Source organism: Artemia sp. Qi Xiang Cuo, chromosome 3 (assembly GCF_049724085.1).
Source record: "Artemia sp. Qi Xiang Cuo chromosome 3, ASM4972408v1, whole genome shotgun sequence".
Classification (NCBI taxonomy): domain Eukaryota; kingdom Metazoa; phylum Arthropoda; class Branchiopoda; order Anostraca; family Artemiidae; genus Artemia; species Artemia sp. Qi Xiang Cuo.
This window is the reverse complement of record NC_142796.1, coordinates 79190759-79217874: the sequence shown is the minus strand read 5'-3', so window position 1 is coordinate 79217874 and position 27116 is coordinate 79190759. Positions and strand designations below refer to the sequence as shown.

The 27116-nt window shown below is 36.4% G+C and overlaps 1 protein-coding gene across 1 annotated transcript in view; it reads left to right on the top strand.

Annotated features, from left to right (window-relative positions):
- Positions 1–1011: 1011 nt before the first annotated feature.
- The window catches only part of LOC148954576 (uncharacterized), a 308983-nt gene continuing 282878 nt past the window's right edge, over positions 1012–27116 (top strand). The window contains exons 1-2 of the mRNA XM_089087156.1: positions 1012–1033; positions 10385–10570. Of these exons, the coding sequence (XP_088943282.1) occupies positions 10402–10570 (169 nt within the window). The 5' untranslated portion in view covers positions 1012–1033; positions 10385–10401. The remainder of the gene's footprint in view (positions 1034–10384; positions 10571–27116) is intronic.

Below are 27116 nucleotides of genomic sequence, written 5' to 3'. Positions count from 1 at the left end.
TTGTTGCCAGTGCTTACGACCCTAGTGAAATTTCTCCTGAAATAAATAGTTCTTGAACGTGTTCTATCATATTTAACACACCTTATGTAGTCAGAAATGGCAGTAAGTTACCACTAATATACAACAATACTTATCCTAATTTTGGATAAGTATGATAGAAAAAAAAAAAAATAACAAACTTTCTCTCTTGGTTCTCTTGCCCGACGGACTTAACTCTATGCCACTCTATGCAACGCTTGCCCCCAATTTTGCCCAACTATTATTTTGGTTCGTGCAAAGAGCTCTAGGACCTTCAATTTTCAATCGAATGAGTCCTTTTCTAGTTTCTAAGACCATCTCTCCCACACAAAGTGGCAAGGGGAAAAATAAACCATTGAAGTTACATTGCTCTTTACTATAGGCAACGCTAGAACGTAGACTGTTATTAGTTAAATTATGAGTATAGCTAAAGTGAAGAATGTCAGACGAAATGCTTCCCCACCATCAATTTTCCATTTCCACCTCCAGAAAAACTGCCCCTGAAAGTGTCAATTTGGTTCGCCAGCCTTGAAACACAACAGGATAGACTTACCATAATGATTAGTCTGAAAATGCTCATTTATAAGGAGAAAATATCCCCCTTCTTTTTAATCGAGTTCTTTGTCTACCTGCATGCTTAATATTGTCTAATATCGGTGTTTTTTCTCCAACAATGTTTCTTATACAAAGAAAATAAGAATTTTGCTGTTTAAGACAAAACATGTTTTTATAAGATATCAGATTACCACAGAGAGGGCGGGGGGAACGTTGTAGCTTGCTTTGACGTAACTTTAAAGTCTCGTCGCAGAAAAAGTATGTGTACTGTACATTCAATTTTTACATATTTTACTGATGAAGTGCTTTCCAAAGATTAATTCTCTATCGCGCAAAGAAAGCCACTCTTTAGTTTCCCAGGAGCAAGAACTTTGCTGCTCTGTGACCTTGTAGATCAGTGTGACATGTGCAGGCGATAAGATAAGTAGCAAATGCTAAACAAGAGAGGATGTCTATATAGGTTCGTGAATTTACTTAATGTATCGAAAATAGTTTTCCAAAAATTCCATAGGAGATAATGAATACATGTTGGGTTTGGTACTGTTACTCATTTTAAGTAAATAAAAGAACTATCTAAAGGTCAAGCGAAATTATTCTTTTTCAGAAGATAAATTCTATCTGGATTTTTTCTAACTTTATTGCGTTTTTAATGTTTCAACTGTAAGCATCAGGGGTATCAATTTACGCAAATTTATATATATATATATATATATATATATATATATATATATATATATATATATATATATATATATATATATATATATATATATATATATATATATAATCACGAGTATTCCTGGCCAAAGCTATGACTGCTAACTGCACTGTGGGGCGACCTTGAAGAGTGTTGCCTAGTTAAGTTATCTATTATGTGTTGCCTCCTCGTAGTGGCATAATATTCGTTAAGCATAAAAGCATTAAAATATGAATTAAGGAGGTGTGAAATAGAGGGAATTGATAAAATTGCCGAAGATCTGGAAGATGTCGCCAGACGGCATAATAGTAAAATATTGTACTGGCATATTGCTAAGTTGACCTGGACATGAACACTATGTCAACCTGGACATGATCCACTTAAAGGCAGGAATGGGGCCGAAATTCTTTTATATATTTTCCTGTAGAAATACAGGAAAATATATAAAACAATGAAAAAGTTTGTTGCACTTTGAACGTGAAGCAAGATTTTTTTTTTTTTATGAGGAAGAATTAGTGAAGTTCTAAAAGGATTGAAAAACAATAAGACCCGAGGTGCTGATAGTGCGGTAAATAAGTTTTTTAAATGTGATGGCTATGAAGCTAGAGATTAGCTACTGAAGATTATGAATATGAAAAAGAACTTTTTATGACTTTTTGGCAAAGAGAGAACACGGAAACAATTAGAGAAGTAAAACTCTCCTAGACTTAGATTATGCTAATGGTTTAAACATTCTAGATGAAAATGTGAGCAAAATGAATAAATTTTTAGAGATTTTACGACTTCAGGATGCAAGAATACGTTTGAAAATTAATGTTAAGAAGACTAATTGGCTAAGACCAGGAATAAATGAAGTTAAAGAAATGATGTTGGGTAACGAGAAGGTTGATCAAGTGGAAAGGTTCACTTACCCAGGTAGTATTACTAGTAAAGTGGGTGGGTTCAATGAAGATGTTAAAAATAGAATAGCCAAGGCCCATGGTGTTTTTTCTCAGTAGAAAAAAGTTTGGAATAATAGGAAGATAAATCTGCTCTCCAAGATTAGGATAATAATAATGAGATATTTGAACCCTTTATCCATACAAAATGCACTAAGAGGAGTGTGGAGTAAGATAAAATGGAAAACGAGAAAGAAACAAACATAATAAAAAATACTTATCACCGCAAACACCAAAAATGTATTAACAATGGCTCACAAACAATTAATACAACCCAGCAGAAAATCTACGACTGATTCAGATCGTTAGCTGAATCTGCCTAATGATAGATCCATCTTATCACATATCTTAAAAACTCTGCAATGTTTGGTGAAATAACTGTCATGAGGGAGACAGATTTAATTTTTGATGTTCAGACGCGGTAAACAACTCCCATAATGACACAAAAAAGACACATGAGGGGTAAAAAACGATTTATAAAGCCGACCAAGCATTTTTTTTTTCAAATTGCCCTTCAACTCTAGAATGAAGTCCATATGACTTTTTCAAATTTGCTCTCAAGACATTGATAGTTAGTGACCGTGTTGCTCAAATCGGGGTCCCGGAAGCAACCCCGAGGTACTTAAGAAGTCCAGAGGAAGAAACTGTGATAGGTCCAGCCTTAATATTTGAATTGGGAGGGTGGTGACAACCAAAAAAGAATATTAGAAGCTACAGCGATGACAATGGTCAAGTATGGTTCTGAAGCGTGGGTGATCGGAATAGAGGAGGAGTATTTGCTAGATGTTTCCCAGATACATTGCCTATGGATTTTTTTTTTTGTGTACCTGACTGACTGACCGTATCTCCAACAGTAAGCTGTACCAAAAAATGTGGGTTAATTCTGCTTTCTATAGCTCGAATGAGATAGGGGTTGAGATGGTTCAGAGACATTCTGCGAATAAAGGATGACAGGTTGCCCTAGATCGTCCTTGTTGGGCAGCTGTCTAGGGCCAAACTAAAAGTAGGTCACCCCTGAAAAGGGTGGGAGCACGTCGTAAGCAAAGATTTAAGGGAAATTAATACATTGTAAAAAAAAATAATAATACATTGTGCCAACTTTACTGAAAAAAATACAAATAAATATTTATTGTCAGTTTAATATCCATATGCTGGTATTTAGCAATCAAAATGTTAATATTATTTGATTTATTAAAGTTATAAAAGTAAAAACATTTATATTTTTTCAGTAAAGTGCAAATTATGTTCTGGCCTTGGAAAGGCATAGGGGTTTTGAGCCCTACTCATGTTAATTTCTGCTCGTTTTGAGTTTGACACGGTTATTTATTTTAACTAATTAAAAAAACCTTTTCCACAAAATAAGTTTTTCAAAGAAAAGTAAAGAACTGTATTAAACAAAAATGAGCAAAAATAAAATCAAATAATCTACCAGGCGTGAAACTACCACAAATCAGCATCGATAAATAACTGAAACCCAAAACGACCAGAATTACAATGATTAACCGACTCAAACTCAAAAAGAGCAGAAATTAACATAAGTTGGGCGCAAAACCCCTTTGCCTTCTCAAGGCCAGAACAAAATTTGCACTTTACTTAAAAATATAAATGTTTTTAATTTTATAACTTTAATAAATCAAATAATATTAACATTTTGATTACTAAATGTCAGTATATGTATATTAAACTGACAATGCACATTCATTTGTATTTTTTCAGTAAAGTACGAAGTGCCCTGGTCTAAACAACAACAACAACAGTAAATAATACATTATACCCACTTTGATCTTTACTATAAAAATGCCAAGCCTTCCAATCACTTTCGACTATTAAAAAGAGCACTAGGCCTTCCGATTTCCAATCGAATGAACCCTTTTGGAAACGACAACGCTTTCTATTAACACCTTATATGCCCCCAGGGACATAAATTACAACCCTTACCCTATGGTGTGTTAGGGTGATGGTCATTCTCTAAGACCAAATTTCCAGAGCTTTCAACTACGTTAAACAAAATGGCTATCTCTAAAATTTTGATCGGATGTGTTTGGGGAGATGGTGGGCGCTGAGAGGGGCGGTAGTCGCTCTCTAATCACTTTCAACTATTAAAAATGGCCTTAGCCCTTTCAATTTCCAATCAAATGAGCCCTTTGGAGTTTCTACGACAAAACTTTCAATACAAATCTTATATGGCCCCAGGGCATAACTTACAACCCTTGCCCTGAGTGCTGGGGGGATTTCATTCTCAAAGACCCTAATTTTCAAGAACTTTCTACTACGTTATCTAAAAATGGCTATCTGAAAATTTCGATTGGATGTGTTTGGAGGAATGGTGGGCGTGAGAAGGGGGTTAGTTACGCTCCAATCACTTTCGACTATTACAAAGGGCACTGGCCCTCTCCATTTCAAATTGAATGAGCCCCTTTTGAAGTCTTACGACAACTCAATCTATAAAAATCTTCTGCGCCCCCAGGACAGAACTTACAACCTTTGCCCTTGGGGCTCTGGGGGAATTTGTCATCCTTAGATACATAATTTCTAGAGCTTTCAAATACGTTGAACAAAATGGCTGTCTCTAAACTCTGATTGAATGTTTTTGCGGCAAATGGTGGGCGTAAAAGGGGGAAGTTACTCTCCACTCACTTTCGACTATTAAAAAGGGCAATTTCAATTTCCAATCAAATGATCCCTTTTTGAAATTTCTATAACAGCTTTCTAAGTAAACTTTATATGCCCTCAGGCAATAACTTAAAACCCTTGCACTGAAGGCTCTGAGGGGGTTATCATCCTAAAAAACATAATTTAAAGAACTTTCAACTACGTTGAACAAAATGGATATCTCAAAATTTTGATTGGATGTGTTTGGGAAAATGGTGGGCGTGAGAGGGGCGTTAGTCGCTCTCCAATCACTTTCAAATATTAATTAAAAAGGCACTAGCCCTTTCAATTTGCAATTGAATGAGCCCGTTTGAATTTTCTACGCTTTCAATAAAATCCTCATACGCCCCCAGGGCATAACTTACAACCCTTTCCCTGAGGGCTGTGGGGGGGGGAGGGGTTGTGATCTTTAAAGACCTAGTTTCTAAAACTTTCAACAACGTTGAATAAAATGGCTATCTAAAATATTGATTGAATGTTTTTGGAGAAAAGATGGGCGGGAGAGGGGGTTAGTTGCCCTCAAATCACTTTCGACTATTAAAAAGGGCACTAGCCCTTTGAATTTCAAATCGAATGAGCCCTTTTTCAAGTTTCCACGACAAAGATTTCAATAAAAACCTTATATAACCCTAGGGCATAACTTATAACCCTTGCCCTGAAGACTGTGGGGGGAGTGTCCTGCTTAAAGTTATAATTTCCTGAAGTTTGAACTGCGTGGAACTAAAAGGCTATCTCAAAATCTTTATTGAATGTGTTTGGGGAAATGGTGGGCGTGGAAGGGGTGTTAATTGCTTTCCAATCACTTTCGACTATTAAAAAGGGCCATTTCAATTTCCAATCGAATGAGCCCTTTTTGAAGTTTCTACGACAACGCGTTATATAAGAACCTTATATGCCCCCTGTGCATAATTTACAACCCTTGCCCTGAGGGCTGTGGGGTTGTTTCCACGACAAATATTTCAATAAAAACCTTATATAACCCCAGGGCATAACTTACAACCCTTGCCCTGAAGACTGTGGGGGAGTGTCCTGCTCAAAGATATAATTTTCTGAACTTTGAACTGCGTGGAACAAAACGGCTATCTCAAAATCCTTATTGAATGTGTTTGGGGAAATGGTGGGCGTAGAAGGGTTGCTAGTTGCTTTCCAATCACTTTCGACTACTAAAAAGAGCGCTGGTCATTTGAATATCCTGTCGAAAGTGTCTTTTTTTCAAATTTTGCGGACCCGTTCTAGTTAAAAACCTTATTAGCCCCCTGAGCACAATTCAAAATATTAGCCCTGATAGTTGTGGGGGGGTTGTCATTTTCAATGCATACACATCATGAACTTAGAACTATGTTGACTAAACTGTCTATCTCAAAGTTTTGATTGAATGTGTTTGGGGAAAAGGTGGGCGTGAGAGGCGGCTTAGTCGCCCTCTAATCACTTTCGACTATTTAAAAGGGCAGTAGCCCTTTGAATTTCCAGTCGAATGAGCCTTTTTTAAAGTTTCTACGACAACGCCTTCTATAAAAAACCTTATATGCCCCCAGGGCATAACTTACAACCCTTGCCCTAAGGGCTTGCCCTAAAGGGGACTGTCCTCAAAAACATAATTTCTATCTGGAAATCAACTACGCTGAAAAAAATGGCTATATCGAAATTTTGATTGAATGTGTTTCGGGAAATGGTGGGCGTGGAAGGGGTGTTTGTCATCTACCAATCACTTTCGACTATTAAAAAGGGCACAAGCCACTCAAATTTTAAATTGAATGAGCGCTTTTCGAAGTTTCTACGACAACTTCTTCGATTCGAAGTGTCCCTGCTCTAAAGGAAAAAATTAATAAATAATATATTGTGCCAACATCGTTCTTATATGCCCCCAGGGCATAACGCAAAACCCTTGCCCTGAGGACTGTGGGGAGTGTCCTCCTTTTTACCTAGTCCCTCTTTCTTTTCTCGTTCTCGAGTGTCCCCGTTCTTTACTTAGGCAGCGCGATCGCGCTGCCTATGATTTATGCAACAACTTTCTATATAAACTTTATGCCCAGACACAACTTGCACTGAGGGCTCTGAGGGAGTTATCATCCTAAAAGACCTAATTTCCAAAACGTTCAACAACGTTGAACACAATGGATATCTTAAAATTTTTGTTAGATGTATTTTGGAAAATGGTTGACGTGTGAGGGCCGTTAGTTGCTATCCAATCACTTTCAACTATTAAAAAAGGCACTAGGCCTTTCAATTTCCAATTGAATGAGCTCTTTTGAAGTTTCTACAACAGCACTTTCAATAAAACTGTATATACCCCAGGGTATAACTTACAACCCTTGCACGGAGGGCTCTGAGGGGGTTCTCTTCCTTAAAGATTTGATTTCCAGAACTTTCAACTATGTTGAACAAAATGGATATCTCAAAATTTTGATTCGATGTTATTGGGAGAATGGTGGACATGAGAGGGGCGTTAGTCGCTATCAAATCACTTTCAACTATTAAAAAAGGCACTAGCCCTTTCAATTTCAAATTGAATGAGCCCTTTTGAAGTTTTCACGACAACGCTTTCAATAAAAACTTTATATGCCCCCAGGGCATACCCCTTGCCCTAAGGGCTGTAGGGGGAGGATTGTCATCCTTAAAGACCTAATTTCCAAAACTTTCAACTACGTTGAATAAAATGGCTATCTAAAAATTTTGATTGGATGTGTTTGGGAAAAAAGTGGGCGTGAGAGGGGGGTTAGTTGCCCTCAAATCACTTTCGACTATTAAAGAGGGTACTAACCCTTTGAATTTCAAATCGAATGAGCCCTTTTTCAACGATTTCAATAAAAACTTATATCCCCTCAGGGCATAACTTATAATCCTTGCCCTGAGGGTTGTAGGGGAGTGTCTTCCTCAAAAATATGTTTTCTATTCGGAAATCAACTACGCTAAACAAAATGGCTATCTCAAAATTTTTATTGGATGTGTTTGGGGGAATGATGGGTGTGGGGGGGGGGGAGGCTAGTGGCCCTCCAATCACTTTCGACTATTAAAAAGGGCACTAGCCCTTTGAATTTCAAATCGAATGAGCCCTTTTTCAACGATTTCAATAAAAACTTATATCCCCTCAGGGCATAACTTATAATCCTTGCCCTGAGGGTTGTAGGGGAGTGTACTCCTCAAAAATATGTTTTCTATTCGGAAATCAACTACGCTAAACAAAATGGCTAACACAACATTTTTTTTGGTTATGTTTGGAGGACTGATGGGGGTTGGGGGAGGGGCTAGTTGCCCTCCAATCAATTTCGACTATTAAAAAGGGCACTAGCCTTTTGAATTTCCAATCGAATGAGCTTTTTTTGAAGTTTCTACGACAACACCTTCTTTAAAAACCTTATATGCCCCCATGGCATAGCTTAAAACCCTTGCCCTGATCGCTGTGGGGGAGTGTCCTCTTCAAAAAAATATTTTCTATATATGTATATATCTTGTAAATGAACTACGCTGAACAAAATGGCTATGTCAAAATGTTGATACAGTAGTCAATTGGTAAGTTGGCTACTAGTTTCCAACTTGCTTGTACAATTCCCAAGTAATATTTGACTAAATCTTAACCAAAAAAAGAAACTGCTGGAACCTCTAAAAATAAAGTACCAAGATCTTTACCTCTTGGATGGTATGGAAAAAAGGTTTAAGTAAACCTCTTGAGATAGCCAAAATAAATAGCTATCTATAAGTTTGTTTGGATGTGTTTGGGGAAATGCAGGGCATGAAAGGGGGGTTAGTTACCCTCCAATCACTTTCGATTATTAAAAAGGGCCCTAGCCCTTTCAATTTCCAATCGAATGAGCCCTTTTTGAAGTTTCTACGAGAATGCTTTCTATTCGAACCTTATATGCCCCCAGGGCCTAACTTACAACTCTTGCGCTGATGTATGTGGGGGGATTGTAATCCACAAAGACATAATTTCTGGACTTTTCAACTACGTTGAACAGAATGGCTATCCCAAAATTTCATTGGATGTGTTTGGGGAAAAGGTGGGCGTGGGAGGGGTGGTAGTTTTCCTCCAATCACTTTTGGCTATTAAGAAGGGCACTAGCTCTTTCAATTTTCAATTGAATGAGACCTTTTTGAAGTTTCTTTGACAACATTCTCTATAAAAACTTTATATCCCCCAGGGCATAACTGGGGGTTTATCATCCTCAAAGACATAATATCCAGAACTTTCAATTACGTTGAAAAAAAAATGAATATCTCAAATTTTGATTGGATGTGTTTGGAGAAATGGTGGGCGTAGAAGGGGTGTTAGTTGCCTTTCAATTACTTTTAACTGTTAAAAAGGGTACTAGCCATTCCAATTTCCAATCGAATGGGCCCTTTTCGAAGTTTCTAAGACATATCCTTCGATACGAAGTTCCCCTGTATTGAAAAATAAATAATACATTGTGCCAACATCGTTCTTTACTTAGGCAGCACTATTGCGCTGCCTATGATAGCTTGAAATCTAAACCTGTGAAATACAAAGCCAAGGAAACACTACGACGCACACAAAAGTAATACTGAGTCTGGGGGAAGTAAGCTTCTCTGCCCTGATGCGGGTCAAAGACTTTATTTTTCCCTTAGGTTGAGAGCAAGTCCTTGTGACAAAGGATAAGAAAAAATAGTAGAAAAAATATTGGCTTGCTGGAATATTACCCAAACACTTTTTTTTTCTGAAGAGCTTGAAATAATCATCTTGAAGTTCTTGGCCATAGGAAGCCCCATTACAAAGAAAAAAAGAAAAAATAGTTGGCCAGATCAAAGGGTCTGAGAAATTGTCCGAACGACTTGACACTTACAAACGTAAGTCCTTGGGCCAAGGGGAACCTAACATACAAAAATTGGGCTGGGACATGGGAACCTCAAAAATGAGATTTTTTTCTGATCGGATTGAAACTTGTAATTTCAAGTACTTTATCCAAAAGAACGCCAGTGCAAAATTAAAAAATCGGTTTTGCTCCAGGACGGGCCAAAAAAGTTGTTTTTTCCAAAAGGCTTCAAATCTATATGTCCGAGTCCCAGGGCCAGGGGAATCGTAACATCAACCACGTGTGCTGGGCATATTTCGGATAATAACTCCTTCAAAATACTAAGATATATAAAATTTATCACGTAATTAGTGGCGTTAGTTTCAGGGAGGACAGAAGAGTATTTGTTTTTATAGCTTTTTTGCCCCCCCCCCGCCTAAGTTTTGGAAAATATCTTTTTGGGGAATTTTTATTGAGAAATAGCGTTTTTTTCTATTTTCCTCGAAAAAACTGAAAAAAGACAAATCTACCCCTCCTCCCTAGATTTTTAAAAATACATTCCTCACCCCTCAAAATTTTTTAAAAATAGACGTCACTGCCTGTGCTGTCTATATTTCACTTTTAGCTCACCTGTTAAGAAAAACAACAGTTATTGGTATATTGTTGTTATTTAAATGTATTATGGGTTGTCCTAAAGACACAGATTGGCGGTAAATCACGAAAAAAGTAAGCTTGCAATCTATTTATAGTTTGCTTATATGCATTATTCGTTACAGATAAAAAGCAGCGGACGATGGTTAAGAAGTCTCTGAGTCTTTTTCTGGCCCTATTTTTAGCTTTTTCTCAAGGATGTGACCTGTCTGAATTCCAGTGCAAAGACGGAACATGCATATCTGCGGACAGGTATTGTGACGAGGAATATGATTGTAATGACAGATCTGACGAGCCTTGGGATTGTACAAGTAAGTTTCACAACATATACACGTATATATATATATATATATATATATATATATATATATATATATATATATATATATATATATATATATAATATATATATATATATATATATATATATATATATATATATATATATATATATATATATATATATATATATATATATATATATATATATATATGTATATATATATATATATATATATATATATATATATATATATATATAGTAACGGAACACCGGTAGTTTTGCCACCGGTCCCCGGCACGGCTACGTGGCAGGCTTATAATTATATTTTGATCCTCATTGTCGCTTGGGTTCTAACCGCACACAATGTGAACTTCGTCTTGATGCCATGGCCTTGCCATAGATTCGATACAACCAATCTGGGAAAAATACGAATTCTTCCTTTTAGTTTTCACCTATTTAGATCATTCTTGTGGCCATAAATGTCAATATGCTAGTTTTAAGAAAAAACAACAACTATATAACCAACTTCGAGGGAAATTCTACAAAAACACATACGCACATTAAAGAAGGCACATAATTCTAACAATAAAATGTTTTTTTTGCGGTTGTCAATGCTTTCTTCCACACAACATCATATATTAGTCGTTCATTTTCAGGTGGTAGCAGAACATTTAAGCTATGCTTGGCTTTTACCACGAGAAAATGCTAAGTACAACATACCACGATAAAAACAAGAGTACGGAGGTCAACACCTACAAATTGAAAAGTTTGGCCCTGCGCCTTATGTATTGCCATTGCAAATGCAGATCAAAGTGGAAGCTGATGTCGTTGAACATTAAATACGATTTGACCTTTACTAGAGTCGAGCGTAACTCGAGAACGGTAAACTTCGTTTCCTGATTTTCCCCCAGTAATTACACTCGCCTTAACTACGTTGTTAAATAATTCATTAGCAATAAGTTGGGTTCCATTGCATATCCCTTCTGAAATATCTAAGTTATGAAAAACATAACTACTTTTTTTTAAGTCCTGGGAAGGCAAATCTACAATATCAGGAATTCTGGAGTGAAATCGATTCCTCTTTGCTCTTTGCTTTTTAGAGAATCGTAACTTTCATAAGATTTGTATTCCCCTGAGTGGCGATAAATAATTTTCATATTTATTTTAGTAACTTCTTCGTTGTACACCGGAAATTATATCTTCCGGTGATTCGATTTCATTGAGGTCATTTTTGGGAAGATTCCCGTTTCCCAGGTCTAAGATGTGCTTCCTGTTCAGGATCGACCTGCATATTCTTTTTCTAAGGAAATATGTTAAAAATACTTCCAAAGATTACTTTTTTATTGACAATTCAACTGTTTCACTGCGGTTGCTTCGGAGTTGAACTGGTAAACACTGTCGGAAATCACTTCCAGCAACTAGAATTTTCCCTCCAAATAGTAAATGCGAATTTGTAATGGACCGCAACAGCTGATCTCTATTTTGTAAGCCATACTTGGGTAACATCGGTGCTTCGTCAAATAGGAAAACTTCCTCTTAAGCTAATTCTCAAAGCTTTGTCTGAACCAGGTCTTATGCTGAAAATTGAATTTGACGAAAGCGCAACTTTCAAGCCAAAGTGTGTTGTTAGCCCAAATGGCAATAAATGGATGCTATTCCTGTATAAGCCATATATTTTACTTTTGCGATTTTCACCACACAGAATGTGATAAAAGGTTCTTAAACAAATTTTTTGCTGGTACTGCCTGGTCCATCTTTGAAAAAAAAATTCCCTACATAATCAGGATCATTGACAGCCTGTAAAATATTCTCCAGTAAAAGCTGATTCACTATAGTTTAGGAATCCCAAGGTTTTGGTCATTTTATAGGACTCAATATGTCCATTCCATATCGTTCCACACAAAACCTAAAATTTTGACCTTCTATTGCCATCGTATTTAACTTTGATGCAATAATACGATGAGCACGCTTAATTGCAGTATCTTCAGATACTGCAATTAAGATAGTCGCGCTTGAACAAATCCGCTGCCGACTGATTTTTGCATCTTTCCCAAAGATCTATTGGATCTGAAGGATTTCCAAAAACAATAATCTGTGCGAAGAGTATTTTTATTTCAGAAGGCACATTGGATAGTGCCAATCCTTTCTCAGGCATCAAATCATAGTTTATCGTCGAAACCAATGCCATGAGCTAGGCATGCTTGTTTGTATTTAGCACAGTATATATAATAGCGGTATGATCTTTCCCTATCTCACGCATTATAAGAACCCGGACCGAGGTGCGTTTGCTCCAGAGAATGTATAAACCGGAATAAACATAAGCGACATTAGATCTTTTCACGGGTAGACAAGTCAGATCTCTCTTGAACGTGAAACTTGGCTTCAACGTTGGAACACTAATTTTGAAGAAACTAATTTTAAATTAATTTATTCCAACACATACATGAAAATCAGTAATTAGTAGTGCAATGTTATTATTAGTTGTTTTTGGGGATTAAAAATAGGTTTCGAAATCTCAAGTTGGTTTCAAAGGCATTTTGAAAAAGCTTCTGCCAAAATACGTGTTCCAGGGTAATTGGACCTCTGATGGCTCCTCTCAAATGAGAGGAGCTGTTTGTGCGCGACGATATAAATATATATATATACATATATATATATATATATATATATATATATATATATATATATATATATATATATATATATATATATATATATATATATATATATATATATATATATATATATATATATATATATATATATATATATATATATATATATATATATATATATATATATATATATAAAACTTTATATACATAAAACTGTACGAAAAAGAAAGTTTTTTTTAAAGAAAAGTAAAGGTCATATTAAACTTAAGATCAGTAGAAATAAAAAGCCTACAATAATTCAAACTCAAAACGACCAGAAATTGATAAATTAAACGAAAACTTACCAAGTTTGAAGTTTGGTTGTAATTCTACTCAAAAGAAGGAGCGCCAGCGTAGCTGAGAGTTCAACTGAGAGATAGACGCGTGCAACCGCCTCGATTGACCAAAACAACGCCAGTATTGTAAAGTCATTATAATATGCAATGATTAAGCTCATGATGAAACGCTGAGAGGTCAAAGGGAAAGGAAATTGGGAGGGCAGTTGAACTCTCAGCTACGCTGGCGCTCCTTCTTTGGGGTAGAATTACAACCAAACTTCAAACTTGGTAAGTTTTCGTTTAATTTATCAATTCTACTCCAAAAGGAGCGCCTTACCTCCGCCTTCGAGTTACTGAGATTTTAAAGTTCAGCATGAGCTATACCAACACTAATGATCAATAATAGCCGTATTCATAAGAAGAGGCTGTTGTACAAAAATTCAATTACAGTAAGATATTTCAAATATAACAAATTACAGTGAATAAATTCAAAAGACAGATAACTGGTGACCACTTTCAATTGCTTTATTATAAAACCTTGCAAATGTTTTGGCCTTTGTCCAGCCTACATATTTTATGATTTGATCTACATCAATTCCTCTTGCTTTAAGGTGGGACGTTGAGGCAGACCGTGTGCTATGAGCACCATAAAGACTGATTTCTATACCTGCAAAAAATAATACTACTTTTATACATCCAGAAATAAATTAATTTGTAGCAGCAGCATGACGTTTACGATATGTATCAAAAACGGCATCGTTTCTGCTCGGCTATGATTTCATTCTAAAATAACTAGCTAGGTGCGTCACCAGACACAGGGACGACACTAGAAAAAGCTAAAATTTAGTTACTGATTTGTAGTTGTCCGGTTTCGTTGTTTTTAACAACACATTGATTTGAAAATCAAAACTTCCATCGTCATTATGTACCATATTACTAAGTGATAAACTGGTCAAAAACTGAACTCTTTCACAAGCTGATAAAATCAATAAAACTGCTAATTTTTGTGTTAGTGTCTTTAATTGAAGATTTTCGATATCCCAAGCTGGCAGTCTAAAGAGATCGAATACATATTTTACATCCCAAATACTTGAAATCTTGGGTAGACTAGGCCTGCTATTAAAGACACCTCTCATAAACTTCTTGGTGATGTGATTACTGCCTAACTGAAGGCTTGGTAGAATTGCCGATAAAGCACTCCTCGCAGTATTAATAGCACTGCATCCAACACCTGAGTGAAAAAGTTCCGTAAGAAATGTCAAAGTTTCCGATAGAGTTGCCTCCAAGGCCTGGATTGTGTTTCTTCCACAAAAGTTAATCCATTTTTCAATGTAAACTTTGTACTGGCGCTTAGTCGAATCCCGCCATCCATCCATGATAATATCGACTGTGGAGGGAGAATATCCTTGGTGGTAAAGCCCTTGCCGGAGACGACACAAGCCGCTAGGTGTAACGTCTTGGACAATGGATGGTGCAAGGTTGGTTTCTGTGGGAGAGACAAAGTAAAAATATCATTTGGTAGAAATATTGGACTTCCCATTAAAAGCTTTAATAGTAAGGGATACCATACTTGTGTGGTCCAATTTGGAAAGATCAAAATACAAGTGGCCTAATCTGTTTCCACCTTCTGAAGGGTCCTCAGAAGTAAACTGAATGGGGGGAATGCATAAAAGAAATAATGCTTCCAATTCATTGCAAATGCATCTACGAAAAAAACATTCTGGATCTGGTTTCCAAGAAACAAATGGTTTAATCTGAAAATTTAATCTAGTCGCAAACAAATCAATATCTATTGACTGACATACCAAAAAATTCAAAATAGTAAATATTTCAGAATCCAATTTCCATTCCTTTTCATTATCAAATTTTCGTGATGCTTTATCCGCGATATCCACCCTTTGCCCTGCAATACTACCTGCCAGACCTTATTTGCAAAATAATTACAAAATTTAGATTTTGATCCTCCCATTTTATTTATATAAGCTACTGTGGTTATATTGTCAGAACGAAGCCGAACAATCATGCCTTTAATATCATGGGCAAAACATTTTAATCCCAGATAGACGGCCTTCGTTTCTAAGACATTGATATCAAATCTCTTCTCTTCTGAGGACCATTCACCTGTGGCCGTTTTCATGGAATATTTATCCACGAGTGCCAAACCTAGTTTCGACGCATCACTACACAAATATTTGTCAATTGATCTAGACTCAATTGCTTTAGAAGCATGATTGGCAATATCCAACCACCATTGTAGTTCCGAATTTACATTAGATATCAAAATTATCCTAGCTGCAAAATTACCCTTCGCGTACCTTAATGCTTGAGTTTTCAACGATTCCGCTTTTCGGTAATATAAAGGCCCTCATTCTACTGCTGGAAATTTTGAAACAAGAACGCCAAGAGTTTTAGCCAATTCTTGAATCGTAATCAATTTTTGACTAAGAATTTTTGAAACCAAATCTATAACTTTTTAAATTTTTCTTTCCGGCAGGAAAATACGTATTGATCGCGAATCTAACAAAAAAACCAGAAATTCTATTTGTTCGCTTGGAATGAGAACTGACTTTCCCGGGTGGATCACAAACCCCAGCTCTGACAGTAATTTCGCTCTTTCATAGACATTATTTTGACTTTGTAAATATGACCTTCTCAGAAGGAGAAAATCGTCTAAATACGTAACTGACAAATACCCTTTTCTTCGAAGCAGAGAGATAACAGGTTTTATAAGTTTTGTAAGTGTCCTTGGAGCAGATGATAGGACATGCGGCATCGAAGTGAACGCATAACAAAGGTCAACTTTAAGACAAAGCCAAATTTGATCATAAAAATCAACAGGGCATTAATAATAAAAATCGACTAGGTCAATAGAGGCCATATAACAATTTTTCGTCATAAAAGAACCGCAGAATGAACACTTTCCATTTTAAAATGGTAATATTTAATGTTTTCATTTAAATTTTTAAGATTAAGAATAAACTGTGTAGACCCAACTTTCTTTGGGACTGTAAAAACGGGAGAAATACAACGTATTTCCTTTATTCTGAAGTCGTGTACTTTAACAATAACACTTTTATGCAATCAAATATCAACTTCTTTTCTTATATCCTGTATTTCTTCAAACGTAAGACTTCTGTTTTTTGTTTTCAAAGCTTTTAGTGATGTTTTCTCAAATTCAATCTTATAGCCTGAGGCTACAATATTCAAAATATACAAATCACTGGTTATTGACTGCCATTTTGAGATGTACTTACTAATTCTCCCAGCTTTACAAGCATCAGCCAAATATTGTGACCGCCTATTGAAATTCACAACAAAACATAAAAATCAAGGGTGGGGTATGTTAAATAGTACATACCAGCTATTTGCTATCCCTTTTCTGGAAATTCTGGAATTTGGGCCTCTTGACGGTCCTGGTCCCGCCTTCTGCGATAATTTGGACGTGGGGCCTCGTTCTGCCATCTGCGATAATGATAGGCCCCCCTTGCACTTTTTTTGGTCTTCCAAATGATTTTTTCAAATCCGACACGGATTTAGCTTTAGACGTTGTTTTGGCAATATCTTTGCCAAAAAGATACTCCGTGACTTTGACTTCAGGAGCACATAAAGCCGATGCTACAGTGAGATCTGGGCTCAATTCAAATTTCATCGCATGACGTCTTTTTAAACTTAGATCGTAATTGGTGAGGCCAAGCATGTGCACTGCATCTGTAAGGTTTTTGACAACCTTTTCTTTAATATGCTCGTTTTCTAGCTCAAGAATCGCATTTGCTGCCTCTAAAACACAAAATGTTGAGTGAGCAATTGTCCGCTGCACTTGAAGTGCCTTAGCATCCCTCTGTTTAGCCTGTGATGAGAGAATAGCCCAAATTTCTCTATTCACCTTTGGAGGAACAATTTTTTCGGTATTTGCAGGCCTAGGGTGGTGCTCAAATAATTCGTTTAGATTCACTATTTCCAAAGGCTCAGAAAAAGCTCTATGTGCAACTTTGGCAAGTTTCTTATGGATCTTGGGTCCCTCTTTGGTACCAGAACGTTCTTCAGAAATCTTTTTGAATAGAGCGTCATTTGACGTGTTTTCTTTTAATCATTTACCTTTGTGCTTTTCCGGAGAAGCCTTCCGCTTTGTGTCATGGATTTTTGTGAGGCTCCGAGAGCAAGATTTTTCGTTCCTAGAACTAATTTCTGGGCTCCGAGAGCCATACCGAGCACGAGTTTGAAACTCTGGGCTCCGAGATCCATTTTTTTTATCGCTATCACTCTCGCTTGAGAGTATTCTGCGACGCGAATGAGCTTTATATTGCCTTCCACGCCTCTCACGATCATAATCTTCATCGACTAAATTGTCCAACAATCCAATCACTATCTCACTATCACTCATTATTTAATTTGGTCCAAATCAAAGCAAAAGCTAACGTCAACTGGTGTTGCTTTGGTCAATCGAGGCGGCTGCACGCGTCTATCTCTCAGTTGAACTCGAAGGCGGAGCTAAGGCGCTCCTTTTGGAGTAGAATTACTATTAAAGAATAAAAAAGGAAAGGAGAATAATTGGTATGGCTGTAACACTGCATATAAATTTATATAAATGTATATATAGTGGGCTGTAATAATGCAAAAGGTAAATATAACATTGGTTTAAGAATGGAAAGAAAGACAAAGAATGAATTTATAACGATAATCAAGTTAAAAATAAGTTTTATTTGAACAATGCCATAAAGCGATGACATTTGATTATGATATTTGGTGCTTCGCATTGATATTTCAGTTTTATCAATTTTTTCTCAAAGGGAAATTACGTGGTGGGCATGAATATAGACTTGCAGCTAAATTAAATATAGTCACTTCCACTTTTCACATATGTTTATTGATATTGGTTTGATTTTTATTGGCTGTAGTACTGTGGCAACTTTTACCACAGTAACCAATAATTAGAATCCAAGTCCTAAAATTGGTCTCAATCAGGAACCCTTATCGCTATCTAAATTCACAAAGTGCAAAGATTTTCAAACAGTGGTTTTTATTGTTTTAAGTTCAGTAAATGTCTACCAATTTCAAACTAAAAAATTGATTGAAAACGAAACTAGTCTTATCTACAGAAAAAATACCGTAGAAAATAAATATCACGAAGTGAAAAAAAATGATAAACCACCAATAGGCGGATCCAACGGGGGGGGGGAGAGGGACGCTGCCCCCCCCTAAAGTAGTCTAAAGTAGCGTAATTTATCTAATTAATGCAAGTTTGCATTAATTAAACTTGCTCCTAACGTAAGTTTATCGGATCAACCTATTTTGCGCCCCCCCTAAAAAATCCTGGATCCGCCCCTGAAACCATCACACCTATTCTACCAGTTGTTAGAAGAAAAAAAAATCCTTATTTTCACAAATTTTATCAACCCCCCGCCCCCTTTTTTTATAAAATCCTACATAGGCCAGTCAGTTGAGTCCACTGTATATAAATAATAGATTAAGTCATAATTTGTACATAAATTAAGTCATACCTGTAGAGATGGGACACTTGCAAACCACTTGGCCGACTCACCAAGTTTTTTTTTCTGCTTTCGTAATTACGAATAATGCACTTTGTAACCATTTCTCATTGATTGACGCATACACACTTACCCATAGGTGCAGAAATAAGTGGGAGGAGCTTTTTGTTCGCACCGAGAATGAAGAGCCAGAAATCATCTGCGGTAAACTTACTGCCTAATTATATAAACTGTGGTATTTAGCATAGAGAAAGTTTGAGATCTTCAGAACTTGTTGCATTCTTCACGTGATAGAAAAGTACTCACAAATAGAAGCACTCTGGGTGAGCTACAAAATTTACGTTGTGATTTCAACTAATTACACGCAATCGACGGTTTCGTAGTTCCCATGTATTTGTTTTTCTATTCCATTTAAAATATTCGGGTATTTCCCAATAATGCAGAAATTCATGATGTTTCATTTGTTTCAAAGCCTTGTTGCATCAAAAATGCGCTTCCAACATTGAGTCTTGTTCTCCAATATCTACCAAATCTTTCTTGGGCTTGGCTGATATCCTACATTCGGTATTGTCCAGGTAAATGAATATTTAATCGTAGAACGACATGACTCTTTTTTTGGATTAATTAAAAAAACTATTTTCCACAAAATATGTTTTTCAAAAAAGAGTGAAGAACTCCGGAAAATCAAAAATGAACAAAAATAGAATCAAATAATCTACCAAGCATACAACTACCACAAATCAGTATCAATAAATAAATGAAACCCAGAACAACAGAGTTAAAATAAATAACAGAGTCAAACTCAAAACGAGCAGAAATTAATATGAGTAGGTTTCTAAAACCCTAGGCTTTCTAAAATCCTGAATATAATTTGTACTATACTGAAAAAAAAATTCAAATTAATTTACTGAAAAAAATGTGCAATGTCAGTTTAATATATGCTGATATTTATAACTTAAAATCTTAATTAATTTTTGATTTCTTAAAATTAAAACATTTTGAGAATATTTTTAAGGCATAACTTATAACCTTACAACCTTAGCCCTGAGGGCTGTGGGGGGGATGGTGTCATACTCAAAAATATAATTTCCAGACCCTTCAACTACGTTAAAAAATGGGTATATCAAAATGTTGATTGGAAGTGTTTGGGGAAATGATGGAAGTGGGGGGGGCATTATCCCTCCGATCACTTTTGACTATTAATAAGGGCAATAGCCCTCTCGTTTCCAATTGAAAGAGCCCTTTTTAAAGAATGTACGATAACGCTTTCTATAAAAACCTTCTATGCCCCCAGAGCATAACTTAAAACTTTGTGGGGGCGGGGGGCTGCCATCCTCAAAGACGTAATTTCAAGAACTTTAAACTACGTTGAACCAAATGACTATCTCAAAATTTGGATTGACTCTGTTTGAAGAAATGGTGGGCCTGAGAGGGGGGTTAGTTGCCCTTCAATCACTTTCGACTATTAAAAAGGGCACTAACCCTTTCAGTTTCCAATCGAATGAACTCTTTTTGAAATTTCTATAGCAAAGCTTTCTATAAAAAACCTTATACGCCCCCAGGGCATAACTTACAACCCTTACCCTTAGGGCTGTTGGGGGGGGGGGAGGTTGTCACCCTTAAAGACCTAATGTCCAGAACTTTAAACTACGTTGAATAAAATGGCTATCTCAAAGTTTTGATTGAATGTGCTTTGGGAACTGGTGGGCGGGAGGGGGGAAGGTAGTTACAATCCAATCGCTTTCAACTTTTAATAAGGACTCTAGCTCTTTCACTCTCCAATGGATGAGCCCTATTTGAAGTTTCTACGTCAACAGTGTCTATAAAAACCTTTTATGGCCCCAGAACTTAACTTACAACCCTTGCCCTGAGAAGTGTGGAATGTTTGTCATCCTCAACGACATAATTTCCAGAACTTTCACCTACGTTGAACAAAATAGCTATCTCAATAATTTGATTGGATGTGTTTGGGGAAATGGTGGGCGTGAAAGGGGGGCTAGTTGCCCTCCAATCACTTTTGACTATTAAAAAGAGCACTAGTCCTTTCAATTTCCAATCAAATGAGCCCTTTTTGAAGTTTCTACGACAACGCTTTCTATAGAAACCTTACATGCCCCCAGAGCAAAGCTTAAAACCCTTGCCCTCAGGGTTATGGGGGGATATCATCCTCAAAGAGCTATTTTCCAGAACTTTACACTACTTTGAACAAAATGGCTATCTCAGAATTTTGATTGGATGAGTTTTGGAAAATGGTGGGCGTGAGAGGGGGGTTAGTTGTCCTTCAATCACTTTTGACTATTAAAAAGGGCCCTAGCCCTTTCAATTTACAATCGATTGAACCCTTTTTGAAGTTTCTACAACCACGCTTTCTGTAAGAACCTTATATCTCCCAGGGTTACACTTATAATGCTTGCCCTGAGGGCTTGGGAGGGGTTGTAATCCTCAAAGACATAATTTCCAGAACTTTCAACTACGTTGAAAAAATGTTTATCTCAACATTTTGATTAGATGTGTTTGGGGAAATGGTGGGCGTGAAAGAGGGGTTAGTTGCCATCCAATCACTTTCTACTATTATAAAGAGCACTAGATTTTTCGATTTTCAATCGAATGAGCCCTTTTTGAAGTTTCTACGACAACCCTTTCTACAAGAAACTTATATGCCCCCAGGGTATAACTGACAACCCTTTCCCTGAGGGCCTGGGGGGGGGGTTGTAATCCTCAAAGAAATAATTTTCAGAATTTTCAACTACGTTGAACAAAATGGCTATCTAAAAATCTTAATTGGATGTTTTTGGCGAAATGGTGGGGGTGAGAGGGGCTAGTTCCACTCCAATTATTTTCTACTATTAAGAAGTCCAATAGCCCTTTCAATTTCCAATTGAATGATCCCCTTTTGAAGTTTCTACGACAACACTATCTGTAAAAACGTTATGTGCTCAAACACCTAATTTCCATAACTTTCAACTACGTTGAAAAAAAATTACAATATCAAAATTTTGAATGGTTAGTGTCTGGGGTAATGGTGGGCGTGAGAGCGAGGTTAGTTACCCTCCAATCACTTTCACCTTTAAATAAGGGTACTAGTCCTTTCAATTTTCAATTTAATTGACCCTTTTTGAAGTTTCTACGTCAGTAGTATCTATAAAACTTTACATGGCCCCAGGGCATAACTTACAACCCTTGCCCTGAGGGGGGTGAAGGTTTTTCATCACTAAAGGCATAATTTCCAGAACGTTCAACTACGTTGAACAAAATGGGTATCTCAATATTTTGATTGGATGTGTTTAGGGAAATGGTGGGCGTGAGAGGGGGTTAGTTACCCTCGAATCACTTTTGACTATTAAAAAGGCACTAGCCCTTTGAATTTCCAATCGAATGAGTGTAAAGTGTCTACGACAACACTTTCTTTAAGAACCTTACATGCTCCCGTGGCATAACTTAGAACCCTTTCCCTGAGGGATTTGGGGGGGAGGGTTGGTTGTAATCCTCAAAGACATAATTTCCTGAACTTTCAACTACGTTGAAAAAATGGCTATCTAAAAATTATGTTGAACAAAATATCTATCTCAAAATTTTGATTGGATGTGTTTTGGGAAATGGTGGGCATGAGAGGGGAATTAGTTGCCTTCCAATCACTTTCGACTGTTATAAGGGCACTAGCCCTTTGAATTTCCAATTGAATGAGCTCTTTTTGAAGTTTCTACAACAACGCTTTCTATGAAAAACCTTATATGCCCCCAGGAGTAGTAATCAACCTTATACTTTGCCAAGGCCCCTGTACCAGACAGGTTTCTGGTGGGTATAGTCTGGTTTGATGGGTACAATCTGGTTTGGTGGGTATAATCTGGTTTGGTGGGTATAATCTGGTTTGGTGGGTATAATCTGGTTTGGTGGGTACAGTCTGGTTTGGTGGGTATAGTCTGGTTCGATGGGTATAGTCTGGTTTGGTTTTTCAAAGAGAGTGACTATCCCCATGCATATAGGTAATACTTCTACAGGGCATTACACCTTTCAAAGAGAGTGAGTATAGCTTGATTGATGATTGGGATTTGAATAAAAGGAATAGTTTTCTTTACAATTCATATTAGTAAGAGAATTGAATTCAAAGAGAATTGTTTATTTGAATGGATATTAGTAGAGGAAAAAATGAGTTCTTCATTTATATTATTTGAGAATAATAATGGAGCCGAAAACAGCAACAATGATGCACGAGTACCCAATGTGGCTATGGAAATATCTACTGGTTGTAGACTATGTCTTGAATGGAACACTAAGGATGCTAGATACGTGATATAATTAAGCAAATTTAAGCAGGAGGAGCAGCTATGTTTTGCTGAAAACGTGAATATTCTCCATATAAATAAACTTCGGTCGGCGTTAGATGTCCTATCAAAATATATTGATTAGAACAATATGTATCAGTGAATATTATAATCGTAATTATGTTCAATAAAATTGTTTCTAAATCAATGGTATTTTTTCTTTCTACAGTAGACTAGCGTATATTTTTTTAGAGTAGAAAACAATTCTGGTTAGGCTGAAATTGGTTGTGAGAGAGTTAGGACTCTAAAAAAAAAATGGAAAGATTCGAGAAAGAGCAAATCATGATGAATCTAATTCTTATGGAAAAACGTTTGGTTCTATACGACGATTTTCTAGAGTTGTCTATCCAAAGGAAGATATTTTCTCGGGGAATGTTTGTCGATATAATGAAAAATGATTCTCTGTCATTAGACTATTGCATAAAAGTTCTACGTCGTGGTCCAAACGCATTTACACAATTTATTGATTTATCGATTACGACACGGCAAAATGATATTGTGGATATGCTTTTAAACAATAGTTTAGAAATTTAAGACTTTTTTTCATGAGAAAGATGATGTTCAAGGATGATTTACTCCTCTCTCTCTCTCTCTCTCAGACATTTTTTGTTGTTGCTAGCTCAGTTTCATTGCGACAGTGAGATTGACATCAAATGAAAAAATGTTTCATTAATTTCCATTATGTCAGCACACAGAGGGTAGCTGTTCATTGTTTCATAGTTGCACAATGATTTATGAGTATGATGAAAAGTGTAAATTATGCAACCCGTATAAAATACATAGAGAATATGCTGTAAAAATTAAAGGTTGTAATTCCTGTCTTGAAGAGGTGTATGACTCTCATCCTAGAGGCCACCTATGCTCCAATTGTCACTATGATAAATGTAAGCAGTGGGAGATTACATACGCCAGTATGATTGGAAAGAATCCTAACCGTGATTCTAGTTTATTGCTACGAGATTGGTATCGTCGTGGTTTTAGATTGTTCTGAGAGGAGGAACCGGGTCAACGATTCAACTGTTAGGATCTCAAAAGAATATAGTTTCTGGTTCATCGTTGTGAATATAATAGGTCTTATGATTATAAGCCTACAGCTTTTTATTTGGGAGTGAAGGATTGTGATTCGACACTTGAGGACACTGTTTTTAAAATTTTTTCAAATAAAAAAATTGAAACATGTGAATTCTATAGAACGAATGAAAGTAGTATCATCGACTATACAAAGAGATATGACAAGAGTGAAGTCAAACTCTACTGTAGAAAATGTGACCCTGACATTGCACTACATCAAGATCAGTACAAATGTGAATTCAGATAATATACCTGCACTATTTGTTGTCGACAAATATATAGCAGTTGATGAAATCTAAAGAGTAGAAAAGTCGTTATATCATGTATATAAATTTTTTTTTATTAATAAACAATTTCACATACATCCTTAGAACATTTTATTATTAGAGTACTATAATCAATATTAATTACACTTGTAAGACTAGTCTCCACTAGAAAGTCGTTCAATCGAGGTACGTCAACATAGATGTTGAGAAACTGCTTGTAGGTGTAGCCACGACATCTGAACATGAAAAAGAGTAGTGCATGAAAGCCACATGTCTTAGTCGTTAAATCTTGTACTCTTCGTTGATTTTGAATAATGGTTTTCCCACTGCTTTCAATAAATTTGCTGATGTATGGAGCGTAGAATTTATACGATAGTCCAAGAGGATCAAAAAATTCAATGTTCTTCGCTGTTTGAAAGATGCATAGACAATGGCCGGTCTTCAAAATAGATGGACTGCTATTAACAATGATTAGGATATTGTTAACACTTGTGATTTTTTCAATGAAGTCCGAAGGTAGGCAATAGTACTTGTATTGGGACATGTATGGATCTATAGTAAATACGTTGATTATTTGGTTTGTGTTCATGGGGCTAGGACTAGTAGAACACTGCCATCGGATGTTATATCCCAATAGGTTTCAAATTGACTCAACGATATTAGCGTGATACTCTCCGCCAGAGCATTGGATAATTCATAATCTGAAAGGTAAGTTACTATTCGTTATATACTCATATCCTGTTTGCTTGACAACTTAGAAACAAAAACCCGATGATTTCCGTAAAACATTGAATTGGTTATTTAATTCTCAAATAGTTAAGAGTCATCATCTAGGGATGGGATTTTCAACTCGTACAGAGCTCTATGGGCTTTCGTGTCAAATGATAGAGTTCACAGTGGAAAACCATTCACTTTGCACACATGGCTAGATAGACCGAAAAAACTAAAATCAAGGGGGGATTCAGTAACGGATCTAACGGCACTAACACTCGTAAAACAGGCAAAAGCCAATTTTAATAGTATTTGTCCCTTGATAAACGATTAGTCGTTAGATCTATGAGATCCGTCGAAACTGTGAGGGTAATTAGGGATTGTATTGAGTAGAAGATGTTAAATAATGTTGCCGTAGACTTTTGGATTTTCCATTACTAAGTCAACTGAACTCATTACCAGTTATTTACCGACTTAGAGACTTGCCGATATGATAATAACATTTGCATTGGGTGCTGCAGGAAGTGTTTTTCTCAAAATGAAATTCGATGGTGCCATCTGCAACTTTATGTCAATCTTGACATTGGGGGGTAGCCATTGGGATATATTGAATATTCCATGATTTAATTTTCCAACTAGATGATACTCCTGGGTCACTGCTGTAGTCAACTCACCGTCAGTATCAACACCTGTTCGATATTCATAGCCCAATGATTGTCCTCTCATCTCCTTGTACACCTTTGGCGTCATCATCATAAATTGTATATAGCTTGCATAGTTTGATAAATTATTGATTGTGCTCACCAAAGTATCATTAATGAATAAATTTAATTTGTTTGAATAGGTTGTGTAGAATACAGTTTTCATAAGAGACACCATTGCCAGCATTTGGAGTTGTATTATCTGACTTTTTCTTCACCGCAACATTTAAATCAATAAATGTTGAAGACAAATCAATGAAATAGTCTTCATTGGAAAGTATTTGATAGTGTTTATTCTCAGAGTGGTGTTGTTGAGAGTGAATCTGCTCATAGTAGCCATACTTGACACTGAAATCAGCATTTTATTCATTAAACAGATTCAATGAGGAACTGATTGATGGATATGATTCCTTGTGGGGGAGATAAGTGATATTAAGAGAAGAAATCCTTCTTTGATCTAACAAATCTTTTTCTTCTTCTTCTTCTGCTTTTTGGTCGTCCTCATTATGGTTTTCAAATTCCTTTCTGATGTCCCTCGCTTTCTGCCTGGGTGGAGACTGATGAGTGAATGACGTACACGCATCATTTATAACCCCTCTCTGCATGGTCGAGATTTTAAATGCTCACCAACGCCTCTATCTGAAGATCTAATGTTTTCCTTAAAACTATCATTGAAGTTGTTGACCTAAAGCCAGTTCTGGAGTGTTTAGGCATCAAAATTTGATAAAGAAGTTAAAAGATATTTTATGGAAAGGGATATTCATTAATGAAAGAGACTAGAAATCCAGCTACCAAAACCATAGACAAACATTGTAGTACACCCGTTATAGCATTCGAGTACAATGCCGATCTGACATTGACTCAAAGCACAAGAATATCACCCGATCTCGAGACAGAAAACTCTAATTCTTCTATTGCTCATTTAAGGTTATTGTGCTATTGCTGACAATGGCTCGAGAGTGGCATTTAGTCACTGCTAAGCCTTTTGTTATTGCTAGAGGATCACCCAATTCACTTCTTAGTCTTAACTTGCAGAATAAACCATGAAGAGTTGATCAGGACACATGTTAGGCGCTTTCTATTAT